General features: G+C 42.0%; 1 protein-coding gene across 1 annotated transcript in view; it reads left to right on the top strand.

The window, feature by feature from the left end:
* Window positions 1-1256: 1256 nt before the first annotated feature.
* Window positions 1257-23569, top strand: part of LMCD1 (LIM and cysteine rich domains 1) — a 64576-nt gene continuing 42263 nt past the window's right edge. Inside the window, exon 1 of the mRNA XM_039481297.1 lies at window positions 1257-1472. Within this exon, the coding sequence (XP_039337231.1) occupies window positions 1446-1472 (27 nt within the window). The 5' untranslated portion in view covers window positions 1257-1445. The remainder of the gene's footprint in view (window positions 1473-23569) is intronic.

Below are 23569 nucleotides of genomic sequence, written 5' to 3'. Positions count from 1 at the left end.
TATGTTTGACCTCTGTCCACTGTGATAAACTGACTCAACACATGTCTGTCTGGTTCAAGACCTATAAAATCGCCCTCTCCAGCACTTCCCAGTGCTAAAGCCTATGGCACTGGCAGCTTTAAAATAAATAAATAAAAAAGCTTAGTTTGAAGGATGTCAAATAGTCACTGTCAAATATTTTAATGACTTTCCCTTGCACTGTGATTCTCAACAATCATATATCACCCCACAACCCTTTCAGAGCTCAGAGTCCTGCCCCCCCTTTCCTCAAACACACCCCAGTGTGAGAAAACGTTAGGTTGGCATGGAAGATAATCACTCACTCACTCACTCATGCCCGTCACCCCAATCGGGGTATGGGCTGCCAACCACAGATCTCCAGAGTCCTCTATCCTGGGCCATTCGCTCTAGCTGGTTCCAGATATAGCCCATTTTTTTGCTATCAGCCTGAAGGTCGCGTCGCCAGGTATTTCTTGGACGGCCTCTTTTCCGCTTGCCTTGGGGGTTCCACCGCAGTGCCTGTCTGGTGATGTTGGTTGGCTGCTTGCGTAGTGTATGTCCTATCCAGCTCCACTTTCTCCTTCTAATTTCTTCCTCTACTGGGAGTTGATGGGTCCTCTCCAAGAGGTGGATGTTACTGATGGTGTCTGGCCAGCGGATCTGGAGAATCCTTCTGAGGCAGCTATTAATGAAGGTCTGGATCTTCCTGGTGGTTGTTTTGGTTGTCCTCCAGGTTTCAGCTCCAGACGCCCCCTGGAAGATAATAGTCTGGTTTAAATCAATACCTTGGTTATTGCAAAGTGGGAGTTGAGGGGTGGGGGGAACAGTGTGAGACTGAAGGAGGGGAGGACAGAGCAGGTTTAGTTTTCAGATTTAAAGGACTAAAAGTGCCCTTAATTCTCTTGTTTAAACACCCACACTCCCTTTGGCTGTGAACGAGCTGGTTTCCCAAAATCATTGCTTTCCTCCACCCCTCCCCCTTCTTCCTTTAAAGGAAAAGGCTAAAGGGAGAGACGTGATTCAGGTTCCAGCCTCCGCGCTTGCGAGTGTGTGGGACAGATGTGCAACAAGCTCCCAACCGCTGGGTCTGGACGCTTCCTACTCCTCCCGCTACCCGCGCAAGGGTTAAAGTGAGAGAAAGAACCTGAAGATCGAGTCTCACTCCGGCATTGGATGGAAAAGTTGGAGCCCCGCCTCGGATTGGCTGACCGCGTTTTAGAGGGAGCTGGAGCCTCCAATTAAAAAGGCGCGGCTCGGGCCGGCTGCGGATTAGGCTTGAGCGGCAGCCTGGTTAACCAGCACCCCTCTAGCCCGCAGCAACTTGCACACACAAGTCATTCCCCGGCCGCTGCCAGGAGTGCACGCTGCAGCACTCTGCTGTAGTGCCCCGGGAGAGCTGCCACCTGGGAACAAAGGGACGGGAGAGGGGAAGGACGAGGCTTGTAATGGATCTGAGCCCAGGAATTCAAAAGGTGAGTTGCAACTTTATTTGCACCTTCTGCTTTGTGTATTCCCTTCCCCCCACCGCCACCAAGTCAGGAGTGGTTGGTATGGTTGGGGTTTTGTTGTGCTTTTTTTTTTTCTGCAGTGACTGTAGCTAAGTAAAGCCTCTAAATATATCAATGCAATTTCTCCCTGAACGCAGACTCTATGTGGTGTCACCTTGATCTTTCCTGTGCTAATGCCAGTGAAGGTGTTAACTTACCCTCTTGGCTGAGGAGACTATAATGTTTTCCAGAGTACACAATTAATCTGCTGTCACTTTGTAGGATTTGCTTTCAGCCCCCTTGGGATTAATTCCAACATCAGCGTACTTCAGAGAGGACGATCAGCAAGGTAGCCGGTGGAGTCTAACAAAGTGGTTGGTAGCCTATTTTGGTGGATCTTTAATAACAAAACCTCCATTTCCCTTCACCTCTTGTAGCTTCTTTGGCCACTGCCAAAAATGCTCATTCAAAGTACTGAGAGCAGCCACTCAGGCACAAGGTAGCTAGTCTCTCTCTCTCTCTCTCTCTCTCTCCAGGGTCTGAACATTTCACTCCCACCGTGCTGGCCTGGTGCCAAGTTCAGTGTGTGTGTGTTTTTTTTTTTTTTTAAAAAAGTGCAGGTCAATACATAAAACGGAGAGTAGTTTGTTACTCCCCTAGCTTGAAGGCAGATAACTTACCTGCACACGATGGAAAGAAGCCAGATTCTGAAAGGAATTCAGTTCCCCATCCTAAGGAGATGGAGGGAGGAATAGCCCCAGTGAATGCAGTTAATGACTCTTTCCAAATCTCTTTTTTTGAGGTAGCTATCTAGCAGTGGAAGGCTTGCCTGACAAAACTTGATGCCTCGGTGCATGATGGGAAAGCTGGGAATGATCTCTTCTGAAAGCTGAGATTCTTCATAAACTATTTCACCTCAGGCTGTTTTACAATGAGGCAGGAGTTTAATTGAGAATTCACTCTCCTCATTAGAGTGGAAATCAGCTTAAAAATGAGTTTAGTCAGCACGTTGTATATGCCTGCAAAGATCTCTTCATTTTTCTCCAAGGCTCCAGTTATATATTCTGAAAAATATCTTATGTGCTGGAAGTGGGAGGGGAGAGTGTGGTGGGTTTTTTTTGTTTGTTTGTTTTTTGTTTTTAATACACCAGGGAGCTGCAGATAGTGGAAGACTTCAATTCTACGTTTTTGCCCAATTTTGTGTGATATCTGCTCAGTGCCCACTGTAAGGGGTTGTATGTAGCTGCACTCCCCCCAAAGAAGCCTGTGATGGTGCCTTGGAGTGAAATGGATGCATGCATACAAAGCTTGATCCATTAAACTCTGAGCACATGCTTCACTTTAAGCATGTGAGTAGTCTCATTTACTTCAATAGAACTACTTCTGCTTAATCGTAAGTAGGTGTTCTTGGGTGCTCTGCTGGCTCAGGGAAAGCATGCTAAGCATTTTGCAGGATCACACTGTAGTGATCAGGAATCAGAATGGTTTCCACTAGGCTTGTATGACTTTTAGAAGTGAATTTTTAGTGTGATGGTATTAGACTACTTCCATCCCTTTCTGGGCCTGATCCAAAGAGAGGGAGGTGTGTGTGTGTGTGTGTGTCAGTCATTGACTTACATGGGCTCTGGATCCAGTACATAAACAGCAGAGGGAAGGAATGTTTAAAAAAAAAAGTGCATTGTTATGTGTAATATAAAATATTATGCACTAAGTACATGTATTCAACTCTTAGAAAAAAATCCATAGCGAGCTTTAACTATATAAAGTTTTTTGACAGGAAAATGTGTATATTGAGTATTTACTTCAGTAAAACTTCAATTGGCCAAAACCAGTTACTAGTCCTTATCTATTCTAAACTGATATGTATCACAACCCTGACCATTAGCCTCTACTAGAGACTTAGATCACCTTAGGGAGACCCTTTGGGTGGATGGGTTTTTTTTTGTTTTGTGGGGGGGGGGTGTTTGAAACTGGGGAATTTCCGGTACCTTTTATCACCTTTACTCAGGAAGTGAAGTCCCAGGCCACTTCCATTTTTTTCTTTGAGTCAGAACAACTGAACGCCATCCCAGTGTGACTCCTGACTTCAAACTGAATTTAAGAGCTGTTAGTCTCCAAAGATACATGGCGTATGTTGCCAGGGAACTGGGAGCTTTATGGCTTTATCTTGTACACCTGCATGGCAGCATAACTAGGGAAAGAAAGGAAACCACCTCCTTGAAGTGAGATCAAACACATCTCTAGATTTCTGCACTGTCAAAACAACGCATTTTGGATTTCTTTACAATAACATCTTACCCCACTACTTAATGGCAACAACCCTGGTAGCATGGTGCCCCCCAGGAACTGGATGGGGGCAGCACCCACTGACTAGCACAGGTGCTGAGTCTCATGGCCTCTGTGCAGATAGCTGTAGCCACCCTGGGATCTACCAGATTTGGAGGCAGGTCCTGAGGCCTTGAGGTGGGAGAAACGGGTGGCACATCTACTGTCACCAGCTAACACCTTCCGTGAGCGATTCCTTGCAGAGAACAATCTCCCTCAAAATCCCCCTCCTGGATTTTTAATACAGGAGAGGAGGCTCTGTGTCTGTATGACTGACTGATACATGGCTCCCTCTATTTGGAGTAGTGCTGAGCAGCAGCAGCACTCCCTTCCCCCTGAGATTGGGACCATAGCCCGGCTTTCTCACTGCCGTACCTGCTCCCTCTGGTGCAGTGTATCCCCATGGGTGCACATTACTGTGCTCTCCTGAGCTCAGGGACTATGGCTGTGACAGGCCCTTGCGCCAAGTTCCTGAGGCGAGGCCGCTCCTTTGGCTTGCCCTCTGTAAACCCTCCCAAAGGCCAGTCACAGTCTAGCACTGAACATCTAACTGATCTGTGCTGTGTCTTTTCTCCCTCCCATCCTCTTCCTCTCCCCCTCCAGCTCTGCTGGCTGTTCTCCATGTGGTCATCAACTCCCCATCTTTCATTCCTACCTGATCCATGTTGGAATGCTGCCTGTCTATTGACATTGGTTCCACTGACTGTACAGCACACTTTTATTTGTATTTTTAAAGCCCTTTATTGCTGAAATGTCATTGCTTCCACATGGGGTGCAGATGGCCCAATCTCACAGCCTGAAATGGTCCCTAGCAGAAACCACACGATGACAGTGAAATGTGGAGTATAGTGGGCAAAAAAATTAGTGGTAGCTTTTGGTCATCCGGGAATACTTCCTCTGATGCCCGGAAATGAGGCTTTCTTAGGGAAGGTCAGAAGAGGAAGCTCACTCTTTGGCTGCATCTACACTACAAGCTAAGGGTGTGATTCCCAGCTCGTGTAGACATAATTGCATTAGCTCGTCTCTGAGATCCATGCTAAAAATAATAGTGCAGCTGTGGTAGCACAGGCAGCAGTGTCACATGGTAGCAGTCCTGAGTATATACCCGTGAGGTGTGGTGCATTTGTATTCAGGGTGGCTAGCCCCAAAAAAGTTTGGGTTTTTTTGGAAGCTTTCATGGGGCAGAAAATCTGTTTTCTAACCAGCTCTAGCTACTCTTCCCTCATGCTGCAACTCATGATGTGGAAACCATATGCAGGAGAACAAGGGGACTACATATCTTCCCCTTACTGCCCAGTGTGAGTATATGCTATGAGTGACCATTATGTTCTGAGGTAACAATCTCTACACTAGGCTGTTCTCTCCCAGAAGTTCTTCATATGTGAAGGAGAAGGAACAATGATGCTGCACAACTGTGGAACACAGAGGGGATATTTTGCACTCTGGATGCAGAAACTTGTCAAAGAGTCTTTCCAAAAGAGAAAGCTTTATACAGAGCTGTCATTGCTGAAAGCAGATGATGTCGTCATCATCATCAACTTTGAATTTCATTTAAATGTTTGACAAGCATTGCATGAGTATCTCATCTGCATTACAGGGATGTGGGGTCATGTTGATGTATTTTTTTGCACAGTTGCTTCTGACAGGTCAAAATAGGGCTAAAACCCCCTGCATCGACTGACCCAATGATATGTCTCCTTATCTTCTGTAATTGTTCTGACAAGGTGTCTGTCTCCTATCACCTGAATCTGAACCAAGAACAACAGTAAGAGGGAAAAATCCCAGCTAGTTGACACTTAAAAAGGGAAATGCAGTTACATAATACCAAGAAAGATATCTTGCATCAATCTGTCTGAATAATAGAACATGTTCAAAGACACATGGGTGGCTTTGCAGCAGACAGCTGTTTAATTTCCTGAATTGTGAGAAGGGCATTTTTTTTCTAGGCACAGGGTGAGCTACTGTCAACTATTGGCTTGGCAGTGTCACACAACCAGTCTGAGCAAGTCTACAGATGTGAGTCTGGAATTCATTAGGGCTTGTTCCAGGGCCCTGAATCTGATTTTTTTTTTTAATTCCTCCCCTCCCCCCAAATCACTGTTGGGTTTAGTTACTGCTGATTTTTTTTTCACTCCGTGTATTATGGGACTCCTCTGAGGAAATTAAAACAAGGTGAGGGGAAAGCATTCTGCTTGGGGAATCAGTTGTTTAGATTAAATTTTGAACTCAAAACAAAGATCTAGGTTGACGTTTTGCAGTTTATTGGAAACATTTGAATGGGAACAGAGTCACAAGGATTCATGGGCTGCTCCCCCTGAATTCAAACAATAATTTGATCAGGAAAAGGAAATAAAAAACTGTTCCAAGCCAAGCTGAAGAGTTTCGTTTCAGGTGATGCATATGTTTTTATTCTTTCTTTTAATTATTATTTTTTTAGCAGGGGATGGACATAGCGAAATAAAAGCTGTGCTGCCCAAAGTGGGCAAGCTAGAGAGAACAGAGGAGCATAAACTTTTGCCATAGTGGATCTGATCGTTGGTCTGTCATGCCTGGAATTCTGAGTGGACAACCTAATGCTTCAGAAAGTGGCAAAAAACTCCATACTAAATCATCAGCAACTCTGCAGTAGTCAGCATATGCCTTGGGGCCAGAGATTTTATTTATATCTGACTATGTATAATGATATAGATGTGAATGAGAGCTTTGTTTCATTCAGTACTGCAGGATTTAGCCCACGGTTATAAGCCATAAAATTACCCAGAACCTTTTAAAATCCTGCAGCTGTTTTGGTCTCTGTCTTCATGCAGTATTGTGAGACCTTTAAATTGCTATATCACTTATTTTAAGTCCGTCAGGAGCTCTAAGCTAAATCCACAACATGATCTTCCTTTTTTGTTATGCATGGTTGTTCTCTAACATAAGTCTTAGGAGCCAGGTGTGACACTTAGCTGCAGACTGTTCAACCAGCGTAAGTCTGTGACTGCGTCGGGGGGGAGAGAGGTTACTGCTAAGAGCAGTCTATAGAACATTGGCTGAACCACTACTTTGGCCAAAAACGTAGTTCTCCAGCAGTTTGGGCATGAAATCATATGCTGTGTCTCTGTCTTTGGGTGTCCTGGACTGTGAATCTCCCTGTTATCTCCTTGCCTCAGCAAGTGAGATTTGCTTGTGCTTAACTGGTTGTCAGCTTCCTCACACCATCAGTCTCTAAGGTTCTGCAGCCCTTATTCTGCTTAGCAGGTTACCAATAGGTACACCCCAACCTCTGAGCCTCTCTGAAAGTGTCCCCTGGTAGTATCTGGCTCCTGTCACTGGACACTGACAGTCATTACCAGGCTTGCTATTTCTAAGAGAACAGTATACATACAGCTTGATGGGCACAACTCGGGATCAGGTCCCTTTATAACCTCATGGCCCAGAGATATATTTATAGTGAAGCAGTCAAGCTTCTTCTCAAAGACTAAGACTTGAGAGATTGAGTAAGGATAACAGGAAAAGAAATAGTTATATAAAAAGTGTAACTCCTTAGAGTCTAAACCAGGAGTTGGCAACCTTTCAGAAGTGATGTGCAAAGTCTTCATTTATTCACTCTAATTTAAGGTTTCACGCGCCAGTAATACATTCTAACCTTTTTAGAAGGTCTCTTTCTATAAGTCTATAATATACCGGTATAACTAAAGTATTGTATGTAAAGTAAATAACGTTTTTTAAATGTTTAAGAAGCTTCATTTAAAAACTAAATTTAAAATGCAGAGCCCCCCCGGACTGGTGGCCAGGACCTGGGCAGTGCGAGTGCCACTGAAAATCAGCTCGCGTGCTGCCTTTGGCATGCGTGCAATAGGTTGCCTACCCCTGATCTAAACTTATCTTTAACAGGCTAAAATCCTTGTCTAAAGTAGTTTCTCACCTAAACCAATCTCCCAGCATCCCCAACTCCCGTGGCTGGGATCCATAGATGCAAAAAGCTCTGTTCCTTTTTGCTCTCTGATGGAGAACAGGGTGTCTTATAACTGCAGGACAAATCCAAAAAAACTCGGAAGTGTATCTCTAGACATGGCTCTTTTCTTCCTGTTGACTTCTATCTCCCCACCCCCCATCCACTGATTGGTGTAAATAGGGCTCTGCAGTGTTTTGGCTTACCATGCTTAGTCTACATGTGAAGACAGACTGGTGAATATACATCCCTTTGTCTGGCAACACCAGTTTTTCACCTGTGCTGGGTGGTAATGCTTGACAATAACTGTAAATTGTATAGTTATAACTTGTGACATACATGGATGAGATTTTAAAAATAATAGTAATGACCAGCAAGATCCTGGCTTTCATTTAAGATCTCATATAGGGATAGTTCAGTAGTTTGAGCATTGGCCTGCTAAACCCAGCGTTGAGCTCAACCCTTGAGGGGCCACTTAGGGATATGGGGCAAAAATTGTCTGGGGATTGGTCATGCTTTGAGCAGGGGCTTGGACTGGATGACCTCCTGAGGTCCCTTCCAACCCTAATTGTATTGATCTGTAAAGAATCATAGACTATGACAGCAATTTGTTGGGTGCAGTGAGTTTGTCAGGCCTGTCAGGGTAATGTTACAGAACAGCGAACACTTTGCTAGTTGGCACTAAGTTCTTAGAGTGACATGCATAGTTACTAGGATTGCACATGTAAACTATAGAGACTGTGCATGCAAAATAATTTCATTAGTTATTTGCATATGCAAGAACTAATTTGTGTTAACTGTACAATCAGTTTCATGTCTACACTGTCAGAAAATCTGACCAAAATATTTTCTACACTTAGTACTTTTTTTCCTTGCAGGATACTTGCCTCCTTTCTCGGTATTCACAATTGCTGGTTGTGGACCACATTAGCAACAGTTCAGAGTTCTATGTTGGAACCTCTTTAGCTATTTTACATGGTTCAGCTAATGCAGACCCTAATCTTAATTGGAAAGCCAAAGGTGTTCCTTCTTTGTGTGGCTCCAGTAGATATCAACAGTATAATGTAAAGTACTGCCCAAGAAAACTGGAGACCCATTGCCATCTGTGGTCCTATTTAAAAGGTGGTCCATAGTGATATCTGCATGACTTGAATCAATATGTACCCCAATGAGAGCAATAATCCTCCTGTTGGAATGGGATGACTAATAGCACTGCATTAGTCTGCAAAGGAAAACATTCATCTTACTGTAGACACTCATTTGTCTCTACTAACAAGTATTTCTGTGTACTGAATCATAAAGTTTGCAACACAGTCTGACCTCAGTGCTGGAGGATTGGGAGTTCTGCCCACACCCATGCCTTTCTTTCACTTAGACCTAGACTGATAAGGCTCTGATGTCATATTCTGTCCTCTCTCATGGGAGAGGGGGAACTATTTTTGCTTTTCCCTTATCCTGACTAAAACAGCCTTGAATGAGACCAAACACGAATTGCCATGAACTTTCACCCAGTAGCTCACTATGCAGAATGTGTGGGTGAAGAGCTTGTGTGTGTGGGCTCGATCTAGATTAAGTCTAGCTCACCTTATGGTTCAGGCACTTCACAATTCCTCCTGCAGGAAGAATGTGTCTGGAGTCCTTTTTATAGGAAGTAAGTCGGGAGGGAGTTTGAAGTGCCAAGAATGTAGGTATTGTTTCATTCAAAAATAGGAGTTAGTGAAAGAAAGGGAAAGACTTGAGTGGAGCTATTCTGAGACTATTTAGCTATTACAATCAATATTTTAAGGGCTGCCTCCTTCCACACTCCCAGGACATGCTCATCACACTTGACTCTGGCTACAAATTCTTTACCTCTGTCAGTCTAGTTACAGATACTCTGTTGAATAGTTTCCCTTGTCCTCATTCTAATTATAGACCCTCCCCCTCATCATCACCACCACCACCACACCTCTTCAGTGTCCTACTCTTTCCTCTCTCCAGTCACAGGCACAAGTGCAGAGTCTCCAAGCCCTCCCCCTCTTCAGTCCTTGACCCACCACACAGTAAAGTTCAAGGGTCGGTACTCATTTTAAAAAAAAAAATGCTGCTGAGACTACTGAAATTAGTAGCAACTTTGGAGATTGGGAACTGCTGCTTGAAAAGCCATGATAGGTGGGGGGTTTTTTTTTGTTTTTTTGGCCTAGATTTTTAAAGGTATTTAGTCATTGCTCAGCATTGCAGAATCTGAATGATTTTTTTTTTTTGCGTTTAAGTTCCATTGAAATTTGTTGTATTTAGAGTCTCTGAAGTACCCTAAATCCCTCTTGAAAATGAGATTGATTCCTAAATCAGATGCTGCAATGCTGAGTGCAGCAGTGCCTAAATGTCTAAAATCTGGGCCTCAATGCTTAGCAGCTCCTTAAGGAAGAGTATTTTTAAAACTAGCTATGAACTGAATCCTCTGATTCAGTCAGAGGAAAGGGGAAAACTCCTTGTCCCTAGTATTGGTGTGAAATACCCATGCAACATTGCTCACATACTGTACATTATCTACTTTCTAGAAGTAAGACTCCATCCAACGTTTGGAGGGTGTGTCTAATAGCTCACCATCAGTTCCAAGGGGAGAGGAGTACAAATAATTAGGGCCATGAGATCCTGAATAAGGATAGCAAATGAGGCTCATTTCTTTCCAACAGCTTTCTGAAAAAGCGAGGACTTAATTAATAGGATCCAGAATTTAACATTAGTGTAAAATCCATATGTAACTGAGGAAAATCCAGGCTGTAGCAGTTGTTAGGCCCTCATAGGTGCCCAGGGGCATGTTAATAACACTCCTCATTCCCTTCCTCTTTCATGCACCCGTGGAACATACCAGCTAAGCTCTGTAGCAGCCTTGCAGGGCTGCTGCCCAGTCTCTGCTGGGGGCACAAGATTGAAAGCTTCACAAAGGGAAGAGGAAGAGTGAACCTAACAAAAGCCGCTCCCTATGGACTTTTTATTTAGCAACTAGCAACTTTTAGCACAAGTGTGTTTCTATGTGTACAGACACCAGCCAGAACAGAAGCAGAATAATAACCCAAGACAAGCAGAAGCAGCCCAGTTCCAAATCAGATTTTGCTCCCCATGGGATCTCCATGGACTCGATCTTTCTCTTACTAAAAGGAATAGCAAAACTCCCATTGATTTCAATGGAAGCAGGATCCAGTGCTACATTACTATTTCAAAAATTCATTAATACTTGCTGCAATCCACTAAAGTTATGGGCAAGTTCCCCACGGTTTGCTCAAGCCCTGGCAAAGTGCTCCTGACATGGAAAATCTCTCGGGGGAAGAGTTCATGACAGCAGAGATTCTCTTCCTATCACCAGGAGCGTGTGGGGGTGCAGAGCTAGCCAAATAATTTGCACCAGTGGCCAAGATGGTTCTACAACCAGGGCATGTTTGCTTCAGAGCATCCATTCTGCAGGCTCAGCCCATGGGATTTCTATGGATTGCCAGCCATAAGATGAACTAAAGCTGCTGTCCTCGCTTCAGGAGGAACCTGAGAAAGGATAGGTGCTAGAGGTACCTCCCCAACAAACTAACCTTCCTCATGGTAGAAGGGAGCAGCTATAGATTTATTTTTTTATTGGGTGGGGCTCCATAGAGGTGTCGTGTACATCCCCCTACTGCAAAAAGGGGCCTGGCTGGTACAAGGGAGTGTAACTTAAATGACCCTGTGCCAGCTTCATTGATTCTGGCTTTGAACTATATAAAATGTATTCATTTGTGAAACAAGTTATTTGACTTAATGTTGCCTCATTAAAAGCCAAAAATTACATACTGTAGTCTAGAATATTTGAGTATGACAATACAATATTAATGAGCCTGAACAGTTGTTAGCAGCTTTGTAAAAGCATCAGCTTTTCTCCTTTGGAGTCCCTTTGCTTAGGTTACAAATAGACATAGGTCTGTTCACACGCCTGGGGTCCAATCATCAATGTGTTAAGGTGACAAACTTCCATTGGAATAAATGCCATTTAGGTGCCTAAAAATCTTTTGAGGATTTGGACCTTCCTCCTTGTTAGACAAATATTCACATCTAAAATTGTCATGATTGTTTTAGTCTTGGGCCTGCATTGTATAAACAGAGTCCTAGGGTGGTGTGGATTTGGAATGAGGTCCACTGGCAGACCTATGAAGAAAAGCTATGATTGCAGTTAGCTCATGATGGGTCAGTTCCTTTGAGTACTCTCAACTCTTATTGACTATCATGGGTCTGATACTCGATCCATGTGTTATGTAACTCTCTGTTCTGGTGTGAACTGAGTCCATTGTATTGATTTCCACAAGACACACAGGGTATGTCTACACAGGTATAAAAAACCTCTACCTGATCTGGGTCAGTTGACTTGGGCTGCAGAGCTAAAACTTGCTGTGTAGATGTTCGGGCTTAAGCTTCAGCCTAAGCCTTGTGAGGGTAGAGGGGGGGCCCCACTTCACCTTGAATGGTGCCTTAGACTATGTGCTAACTACTTATGCTAATCTTATGGCTACAACAATAAGAACAGCCATAATGGGTCAGACCAATCGTCCATCTAGCCCAGTATCCTGTCTAACAATGGCCAATGCCAGGGGCTTCAAAGGAAATGAACAAAACAGGTAATCACCAAGTGATCCATCCCCTGTGGCCCATTTCCCAGCTTCTGGCAAACAGAGGCTAGGGACACCATCCCTGCCCACCCTAGCTAATAGCCATTGAACAATGCTGCATACGTTGGTTATATAATAATTCTTGAAGTTAAAGCATCCATTCTTACCTATATTTGCAAAGCAAGGGCCCAAGCCTGCAGTCCTGTGCAGAAACTCTGCCCTTTGAAATCAATGGGAGTTGTGAATATTTACCACCTGTCAATCAAGCCACTTAAGTACTTAACATTAGTTACCTAACTAAGTGTGAATATTTTTTGCCTCAAGTCTTTTTAAATACATTCTCCAACCACTTCTTCTAAAAGCTCCCCAGGTTTGCATTTAAGGTTTTGTAGTTTAGGTATCACAAAGAGGTGCTGAAACTTTGGTTTCTTTGAAACTCTTGGGTTTGTACCGGTGACTTTATAATATCCAAGGACGGGTTTTTCCATGTGAGATTTCTGATGTTGCCTACTTCCACTTGAGCTGTAAATACTGTGAGAACAGGGAATGTGATCTATTACCATGCTCGAACCAATAGGAGTCAGGTGTTCTGTCACAGCTTTCCTTTGTGGCCTTGGGCAAGCCATTTAACTTCCCCATGCCTCCATTTCCCCTTCTAACAAATGAGGACAGTGGTGCTCAGGGGGAGAAGGGGTCTGGGAGCCTTTAATCAGTGATGTTTGAGGTTCTTTGAGATCTTTGGCTGGAGAATACAACAGAAGTGCAAAATATTAGTAGATTATTACCATAATTGCTTGTAGTATGTCAACACTTCTGCTTCCTGCTGGAAGCAGAAAGCACAGAGGAGGGACACCTAACTGAAATATAGTACTTAAATGAAACACAACACTCTTATCTGAATGTTTTGGAACTTATAAGCATTAGTATTTAGTTCAAATTTGGGCATATTCAGCCCCCCCACTTTCGTTTTTATAATTCAGACCAAGTTTTCAAAGCTCCAGTTTCATATTAGTGGAAAAATCTGTTCACCTTATTTTTTTTTTAAAAAGCTTGTCCTTTCTTTATCACGAATTCACACAGTGTTGTTGGAGAAAGGAATGCTGGCTGCCAAGTATGTGCTCTTGGAAGAGGAAGATATAATAGAGCTAGAACCTCTGTAAATATCTTTGTCGTACTGGAGGTTGAAACTTGGCAGCTCTGCTGAAATAGTTTCCTTCAATATCAATGCCTTTCCCTGGGCTCTATATATTGCCAAAACAAAAGGCATTGTTTCTAGGGTAAACTTCCCACCCTTCTGAAGTACAGTGTCAGTTCGTATTCCCAACATTCCAAATGGCACCAATTCATTCCCTGACATCTTGTGTCCAAATCCTCTCTATTGGATTCGTTTAATTCAGACATTAACAGTGACTTTTTTTCTTCTAAGTTTAGTAACATGCATATCTGCACTTGATCAAGACTTGTTCTGCTGTGGTAACAAATTAGGTTGAGATCATGCATATGATGGACCCTGCACCCATGCAAATGATTAGAAAGGAGTCACAACAGTCCTCTTTTATCCCAAGACAAAGAAATGCAGGTATTGATAAATCTCACACCTGACAAATTTTCATCACTTTTTAGTGAATTGAATGCTGGGGAGAGGCACTGGATTGACAGACCTAGATGGAGGTCCTCTCTCTATCTGCAGAACTTCCACACATTAATGTTTTGACACACAGCTGAAGCTATGGCCTCCAAGGGGTAGAGGATTGTTCAGTTGCCATTTTAACCTCGGAGACTGCCAACAACAGGGCAATTGGATGATTTGTGGTGTGCCGTGCTTACCACTGGGAACTGGATCGTGAATTCATAGATGAGTTTGCATACTTGTTTGCATACTAAAAAGCATGGTTGAGGAGCCCCTTCCAAAAGTCACCAAGAATAAGTTTGCTACAGTGCTGTGGAGAATGTGACTTGTCCACCCTGGAAGGCATCCTCTCTAAGGAACTAGGTCTCTCAAAGTTGTGTTTAGAACAGTTGTCTTGTGTGACATGACATTGGGTTGCCTGTCAAAGTATCAAGTTTGGCCTCACCTACAGTGTACTTGACAGGACACAGGCATTGCAAAGTTCTGTAGTTAACAATTGTAAGATGCAAACCAGCATATACTACTACTTAATCAGGGAGAACCTTGCATAGTAATTTAATATTCATCTGCCTCAACTTCTGTAGGATCCTTGCTGTGTTACATTGTTCCTTCTGTACTTCATTAACACAAGCTTCCTTGCCAAGAACACAAAACAGCAGCATAACTGTAAGCAACTCTGGAGCAAATGAACAATGTTTTATCTTGTGAACTGGTCCAAACTGGATTCATCTTTGAACTGCAACCTTCCAGTAACCTAGATCTTGAAATTTGTGCATATTTTTCTCAATGCAACACCATCAAGACACAAAACCAAATCTTTGGACCAACTAAAATCAATAGGGAGTTTTGCCATTGACTTGAATATAGCCTACATATGTAGAGTACATACTCAATCATCATCCAAGCCCTACATCATTTCTCCATTCTGCTTGTTGAATGCAAGAAGCAAACATTTTGCTTAATTGCAGAACCATAAAACCAGAAAGAGGTTTTTGCATACAAGGCATGGCAAGCATCAATTCCAGAGCACAAAGTGAATCAAAACAAATTCAGAGCCAATTTGAGTTAAAATTCCTTACTCTCAATATAACAGTAACTTATACCACCCAAGATTTGTTTGTTGCATGGCTAAATGAGACCCTGGGAGGAAAAATGTTTGTATATTTACAGTTCAGTTAAAATAAGGCTTTATATTGAGCACACATGACACTGTTTTTGACCAGATAATTTTTGTTTTAATATTCAGTTACGTCAACCTTCATCAGCTGAGGATCTAGCCTATAGATCATAAGCACTGTGTGTCAAAGTTTCTTCAAAGAAATTTTTCTTTTTCCCCCTCTCCCCGTCCCTGGGTCACTTCTATCAACATTCATGGTGTCAGATGGCCAGGTAATCAGAAACAAATGGGATTGGTGCATATTAAGCATTGTGGTTTCTGAAGAGCAAATCTATAAGAGTGATTAGAACTTCTCAGCATTCTGCCTTTGAAAGGATACCTGCTTCTGATCAAGTCTCCTATTAATCAAGAAGTTTGTCAAAAGGCTTTAAAAGAGAGCATCTTCCTATGTTGCCTACCTAAGTGAGCTGAAGCCCTAAACCTAACTATGAATTTGATACTCCAGGCGAGGTTCTCGCTGCCCATGGTGTAGGGCTGATAGGCAGATCAAAAGTTCCCATGTAGTTTAGGCAGATAATACCTACCTACCACCTACAAGGTTGCACAACACTTTCCATCATAAGACCCTGTCCAGCTGCTTATTATTTTGCTAAATTTTGGGCTGCAATTTTCCATGCTGGATGTCTGCCTCAGGCTAACGTGTTGGTTCATTGTATGAATGAGACAGGGCTCCTGTATTAAAGTGATCATTTTAGAGTGATCATAATGCCCAAAGGAGCTCAGCCAACCGCACTGCTATCACTACCTAAATTTTGACTGCTTGACATTGCAAACCTAAAGTTCCTCTAGCATAGGTGTTCATATAATTTAATATAATGCCTGGCATTCACCAAAAGATGTAGCTGGTCCTATATTTGGTGATGTCAACTTGTTTGAAGTATCAGGACCTATATTTATAACACTTTACTCACATCATTAATTCTGTATCCCTGAGCAGTCCCATTGACTTAATTTTGGCCACGCACGTGCATACTTAGCTTTATGCAATCTAAATCTCTGCAGGGTCATGGCTCCAGCTTGTACACGCACTTAACACAGTTCCCTATACAAATGGAGCTATGCATGTAAATAGCAAGTTTAGCAACAAAATGCAGGTTTTTTCATGTGCAATTGCCAAATGTGAAATGCAATTGCAATCTACTGAATTGCTAATAAGCACATGCAATCAAACATACATATTTCAGGCCCTAAATACTCTTGCAGTACATTATTTATTTAAGCACCAGCAAGAAATGCAATTTTCAGAACTGTTAGGATAAAGTGCACGGAAACTGAGAACATCTGGTGTTTACTTTTTTTAATCCACTGTGCAAGGTCCCCCCACCTACTTTCAGTACAGCACCGATTTTAATAGGTAATAAACCAAAATCCTTCCTCTCTTGGGAGTCGCCCTTAATCTTAATTTACATAGCAGGTTATGATTGTTCTATAAATGTCCAGCACATACACATTCTAAGGCATTAATTAGCCTATATACTCTAAAATTATTTTGTACATCTGTCATCTTCACTAAAGATACTTTCTTTGGAAGACCTTGTGATAGGTATCTAATTTAAGAGAACTTCCCTACATTTTAAATAGAAAACGTGCATATAAATTGTAGTGTACTAACTGTAGGTTTTGTGCCTAAGTGTGCAGCCCCAACAACTGGGGTCAGATTCTCTTACCAGCCCCCCCCCCCCCCCGAACTCAGTTCACATTTAGGCATTGAATTAAGGACTAGAATCTCAAATGCTCCACACCCAGCATCTTCCGTTGTGACTGATGGTCATACTTTTCCATACTTCTGAAATTCTGGCCACTTATTTAGGTACCTAACTAGGAGATGAGATCTTGGCAGTGAGTGCTGACTGAATTCCATATCTCTAAGGTGTGGTTCGTAATATTTATCTACCACAAAATGGTTTTGGGGATAAATTAAATGATATACACAGAAAAGCTGAACAATACGTAGAAACTACAAAAGATCACCTTTGAACATGCACCCACAAATTCTGATGCTTACCAGAAGAATCACCTGGAAGTCTCCACGGGGGAGGGAGAGTCTGAGTTCTGGTACTTAGTCTCAATATTTTTTTGCCAAAATGAGACTGACTCTTCTCACAATACATCTGAATTTCTGCCCAGAATGGGGAAGTGAAGAAATGAAAAGAACATTCTGTGTATTTATTGGAATCTCAAATATATTTGGGTTGGATTTGTTTCTAGTTTTGGGGTGAAATTTAAAAGCCAGTTCTTATTCACAGTGGATCACCCATTCCCATCAGAAACACCAAGAATACATCTGCTACTTTTCACTTTAAACTCAAAAGAATGCATATAATCTATTTGGAGGAACCATATGCTCTCAAAAGTTCTAAGAACTAAGAAGTTCTAAGTAAGAACTGCTAGCTGAAACACAATTCCTCTGTTGCTGTACCAAAGGGTTCTGCCTTGGTAGGAGCAATGTCCTGACTTTCATTGAATTAAGGGCAGATCTCATAATGTATACATAAATCTTTTTCAATGAATCCTTTTAATCCTGCCAGTTCCTCATGCATTTATGACTATAACTGCATGAATGTGATGTACTTTGCTTTGTTCAAAAGTGAGCCAGTGTCAAAGGATGACATTTAACATAGTTGTAAAGTCCAGTCACTTTCAGTCGAGTGCGGCCTGTATACACAGGGCTTCTGCAGCTGCTTTTGATACAGCTGTATGTAAACACTGTCAGCAGAAAGGCAGGCGTGTTTCCTTTTCTTGACAGTGATGATTAGGACTGTGCCAGCTGAACTATAAACAAGAGCAAACACATCTGAGTTTTGTCCTAGAATGTATCATGAAGATTTTTGAGATAGGAAGGTGGGTGGGAGTGATGATCTTTGTGTGGGAATTCCAGAAATGTTGATCACGTCACCAAACTGGATATGAAACACAGGAGAGGAATGATAAGAATCCTGAAGATGAGGGAACTGAGTTCCATGTCAGTAAAACACCCATCCCTTTTTTAGGAGCTGTGGAACCTTCATTCTTTAGGTAGATGTAAGTTTTCACTGATCCTCCAGCAGGAATGGAGCTGTAGACTTGTCATACCTTGATAACGTCATGCTCCTAACAGAGGCTTTTTTTCTTTTTCCTGAAAGCTCCTCTAATAGCTGATGCTACATATAGGGACCTTAGCAGAGAAGAGTGCTGCAGTCTCTGGCCTTGCTTGAAGGACTAAGTAGCTTTCTCTCTAGGGTTTGACTCTTTCGCTGTTTACAACAGCTTCAAATAAACTAAGAGGGATGTTACTCACTTGTTAAGCTTCCCTGGAGATGTGGGTGCAGTGTACAGTTTCCAAATCTAGATGGATCACAAAGGTCAATACAGAATAAATATAACAAATCAAGGAAACACAGAAAATTCATATTGCTGGGCCTGCTGAATGCAATGAAGAAAGCCTTTGTCCATATATTGAGTATTTAATTCTCCTGTCCTCCAACACAGTGCATCTTGGATGTATTTACCCCCCTCCTCCCCACACACAGAACTGTTCAGCTTGTCTTGGATTTGTTTCCCTCTCTCAGCTTCTGTGGTATTTCTTTCCTGGAGCTTATGGTATCATCCTTGTTCAGATCATGCAGCAACATTACCCGTATTATACTGCAGCTACCTGATCTCTCTCACTTAAAACACTTTCCACCCTGCCATGATACGAAACCTCTTAAGGAGAGTTGCTGAGTTAGGCATCCTTTTCCTACCGGTCCTAGTTCTCTAATCTATGCAAATAAACATTCTTCTAAGGAACACAACCCAGTTAAGCAATTGCAATAAGTAATTAAAATCATAAACAATTGTGCTGCATGGAACATCCCAAACCATCTAAACATTATATGCATGAATGCTTGGTGTTTTCTTGCCCATGGGAGTCCTTTCAAAGCTGGAATTGTTAATGTCTGAAATTCTATGCAGGCTGTAACGTTCATGCTCTGCCTTAATGGCATTTAACCCCAGCTTTCTGACTGAGCTCGTAAATGTCCAAAACATTATTGAATTCAGGACTTCTTATACTATACCAAAGAACTAGAAGTAAGCAATCCTTAGGTCATTGTTTTGGAACAGATTCCTCTTCCTCAACTATCTTCCCATAAGGCAAGCTAAAATTTGACTTTGGAAAATTTTAATACTAAAGGGATAGGCTTAAACCTCGCTTATACTCTGAATTCAGATCAGCTCTCTGGAAGTCAGCTTCAGTTATACAGGTCTCTGGCTGTCTTTAATTGGGGGGAGGAAAAAAAGCCTGTGTTTGAAAAAATAATACGTGAGGTGGTTATGTGGGTGCTTCACTGTTGTCCATGGTGTGTTTGCACAACATTTCTGTTTAGAGATTAAAAATTCAATACACTCGTTGAGAATGCAGAGGCCTCCTCTAGGTAAGTGGGGATGAACAGTTAGGATAAGCATCTCAGGAGCTAATTCTTCTGGGTAAATATAGGTAACCCTTTCGAAATCACCTTAGTGACTTAAGAGTGGCCGTTCGATTGATTCTTTGTAGCATTATTCTGCACGGTACATTTATACATACAAGCTGGCATTTTCAAAAGTGCCTAAATGTGAGTATTAACTTTCAAATGGGCTATATATGTGTGGCCTGGCAGATAAGACACAGGATGGGCAGCTAGGAGAGCTGAGTTCTATTTTCAGCGCTGTCACTGATCTGCTGTGTGAGCATGCCCAGAGTTGTAGGTTTTTAGGCCAGAGGTACCATTGTGATAGTCTGACCTCTTCGTAACACAGGCCACAGGATTTCCCTGAAATAATTCCTCCTTCAAGTTGAATAGCTGTGCTCAAACTAGAGGTTTTTTTAAAATCCAATCTTGATTTGTAAACTTCCAGTGATGGAAAATCCCCTGACATCTTGGGTAAGCTGTTCCATTTGCTAATTATGTTTAAAAATGTGTGCTTTGTCTAGTCTGAATTTGTTTAGTGTCAGCTTCCAACTTCTTATACCTTCTTTAGACTGAAACATCCTACAGCAGAAAACTCCTGTTAACCATAAGTACCGGAATGGGTCCTTTTATTCTTAATCTACTTAAAAGAAACCTCCTTATCTATGGCCAGCCAGAACTAAGGATCCTTTCTCCTTGTTCTCTTGCTTCACTTATCAACTTTCTCCAATGCTTAGCAATTAATGTAATTAAAAGCTATCAACTTCCCCTATTTTCCATTTGTTTTATTTTGTGTGTATAAAATAAAATTTTCAGTTCCTTTCTAAGCTAGGCTTTGCTCTTTGTTTAACCAATATAGCCTTCTCTCTCAACTATGGCTTTTTGAGCATCTCATAGCTTCATATCTGTGCCTTTCCCTCTCCCACCCTTTTGTCTAGCATTTAAGATCTCCAGAATAGGAATTATCTTTATAATGCCTAGTGATCTTGGCCCCAGTTTTGGTTGAAGTCTCTAGTCTAGTCTAGGCAACTACTGGAATGCAAATAATCAAATACATCCTTCTTCACGGGCTTTCGGGTAAAGCTTTGTGCTTGGTTTTTATCTGTGGAAAGTGCTCTACCCATTTGGAAGGCTAGGGCATAAATAAGGGTGTTTGCTTTTAAAGGAGGTTTCCAAGTTCTGTTTTCTGTAGAGCTGGTCTGCTTTTAATCAACTTTCCTCAGAAACCTGGGGCCAAATTCAGCCCTTTTATAAACAGGGCCAAGTAGAATTGGGTTATGCTTGCTTACACCAACACTAAAATCTGCCTCAAGTCTAGGTCTGAGCTGTTTTTATTACAACCTTAATAAAGACTAAAAGAGAACTAGGTTTAGAATGTCTCACATAGATAGCTCTAATATATGAATAAGGCTAGGTCTGGGATAAAATACCAGAGTTGCAGTTTCTTTATTTAAAATAGCAAACAGATGCAGGACTACTGGTAAAATAAACCCATTAGCTATACTAGTTTGATGCAAGTCATAATAACTTCATATATGCCTGGAATCAAAGTTTCAGGTGTTCCTTTAAATTAGAAAACATCTACATGTGAGAGGAGGGCTAAATCTGGCAACGTTGTCTCTAAAGTTTTGTTTCAGAAGTCACTTGGATACTGAACGATACCTAAATGTAAATGCTGTGTCCTATTCCTAAACTGTAAATGCCTACTTTCTGCTTCCCTCTTTAGAGGGAGACTGTTTTACCCATTTTTCCTTCAGTGCCTCTCCAAAACAATAATTCCAAGTGTCCTCTTTCTTGTGTTTGGACAAAAGAGTTTCCAGATGATTAGAGCCATTGAAAATGATTTGGAAGGAGAAAAGTAGTACCTATTACCAAGAGAAATTGCCTTTTTGAAAATATAGACTGATGGAATCTATCAGGTGTTTATATAATGGCATTCACTCTAAATTCTATGACACTTTCAAACTGACTCACTTTTTTGTGTGTGTGTGAGGAATGCAAGTCTAAATGCATGTGGTTTATTTACTGTTTTTAAAAGTGATATCATCTTATTCAAATTAAATTGATCTATGGTAGACAAATGCAACTAAAGTATGCTTCTATGTTTGCCTGCTACCTTCACAAAAACTTATCTCTTGAGGCAAAACCTTGCCATACCTTATTTCAGAATGAGCCTGATGCTGTAATTCCTGTCATGTGAATGCCACCTGTTTCTGAAGATATTTGTATAGCTTGGTACTAAAGTGGAATGGCTAATCATTGCCCCTCTAATAATTCTGTGGATCAATTTAGCACCCAGGAACGTGAGGGGGAAATGGCCAGAAAGCTAAATCTACTCTAAACAAGTGCTGTTCAAGCTTTGCCACTCACCTTGGCCAAGGCAGCTCAGTCCTGATCTGCACGACCTTAGCTCTTCCAGGACTGATCCCTGCTGACATAAAATCATTGGTAGTCAGACCTGGCTTCACTTCCTGCTTCTGCCACAGCCTTGGCCAAACTGCTTAACATTCATGTCTCAGTTCCCCTACCTGAGGAAAATATTTTCCTCCTCTTCCAAAGGTGTCAAAATGAACTTGAGTCCAGATTGACCCTTGTGCATGGCAGAAGAGGAGGTGTGGGATGTGCAAGAGGCCTTCCCTTCCTTCTCCTCTCCACCTGCACCAAAGGAGTCACTAATCTCACTTTTTAAACCACAGGGCCTCCAAATTGTACAGGCCAAGCATATCTACCACAGTAGGAGCCCCACTCACGGGCCAGAATCCCAAGTGCTACAGTAATACAGCAACCTCTATTCCTGCTGCTATTACCCTTCTCTCTTCTTCCCCCCTCCCCACCCTCCCCCACCCCATTTGTTTTTGGGGAAGTTTGTGCTGGGAGTGGGACAACAGGGCTCCAATTCTTATTGGGCTCTCTGAGCATGACTGAGATGCACACAACTGGGAAAGTCCTATGCCCTGCCCTTGTTTCGTCATGCAGTCTGGTTTGCAAATTCTCCAATGGGGATGAAGGGAGATGTATCTTTAGGACCCTGCCTCTCACTTCTTGCATCAGCCCATGGAGCTGGCTGACCATAGAGAAGGGGGACTAGTCTGCCTCATCCTAAACTATGATGCAGTCCCACTCTGTACTTTCTTAGGAGGTCAGAAGTATTATGCCAATTAGGGGAAATACAGAGCTGTCCCAGCTAATGCTGGCCATGCTAAAACTTACTCTGCTTGGCCCTTAATGTTTGTAAAGCTCTGGAAGGTGATTAAAGGAAGCAAAATATTACTACACTGTGGTTTCACCATTGCAATGGGCAGATAAATTAGAATACCAAAGATAAGTATAATGGGCTTCAAGAACTAACTGTAACATTGTATTCTCTCTGGGCTAGTGTTAATTATACACTAAAGCATATAGGAGTACAACCTATTAACTTAATGGGATTTATTGGCCTTCTCTTTGGGCTTGTTTCTCATACTACATTCCAAGTTGTGACTGTATTTTCTCTCTCCTGTTAATGCTACTTCTCTGGTGTATTACAAGAGGCAAATACTTTGAACTCCATGTCTAAAACAATTTCTATGACTATTTGCTTATATAAATACTCCAGATCTGCTTATTTACCTTGTTTAGACATAAGTTCAAGTGCTTTCCTTTTTATTAGCTTATCAGGGTAGCTGACCGGGAATAAAGTTTGCCTTTCCAGTTCTGTCTAGACAATAGAACCACTAATCTACTCTAGTGCTGAACTGTTTAGTGTGATTTAAGTCCATGTTTTCCATGACAGTACGCTACTTAGGCAATGCCTGTATATTAGGCAAGGATTAATATCGGGTCTGTTTAACACAAGCAATGAATTCTTGATCTCATTATAAGCTATTGGTGCTTATTTTTCACACTACTGATAAATCAAACAAAGGCACTTCAAAAAATTAATCTGCCTACTGACAAGATAGGCCACTGGCCTAACTCCATTGCTGAAAAGGTGATTCCAGTGGGAGGTTGAGTGATC

Source organism: Mauremys reevesii, linkage group 7, assembly GCF_016161935.1.
Source record: "Mauremys reevesii isolate NIE-2019 linkage group 7, ASM1616193v1, whole genome shotgun sequence".
In the NCBI taxonomy this organism is placed as follows: domain Eukaryota; kingdom Metazoa; phylum Chordata; order Testudines; family Geoemydidae; genus Mauremys; species Mauremys reevesii.
The sequence above is the reverse complement of the archived record's forward strand: the minus strand, read 5'-3'. Positions and strand labels throughout refer to the sequence as shown.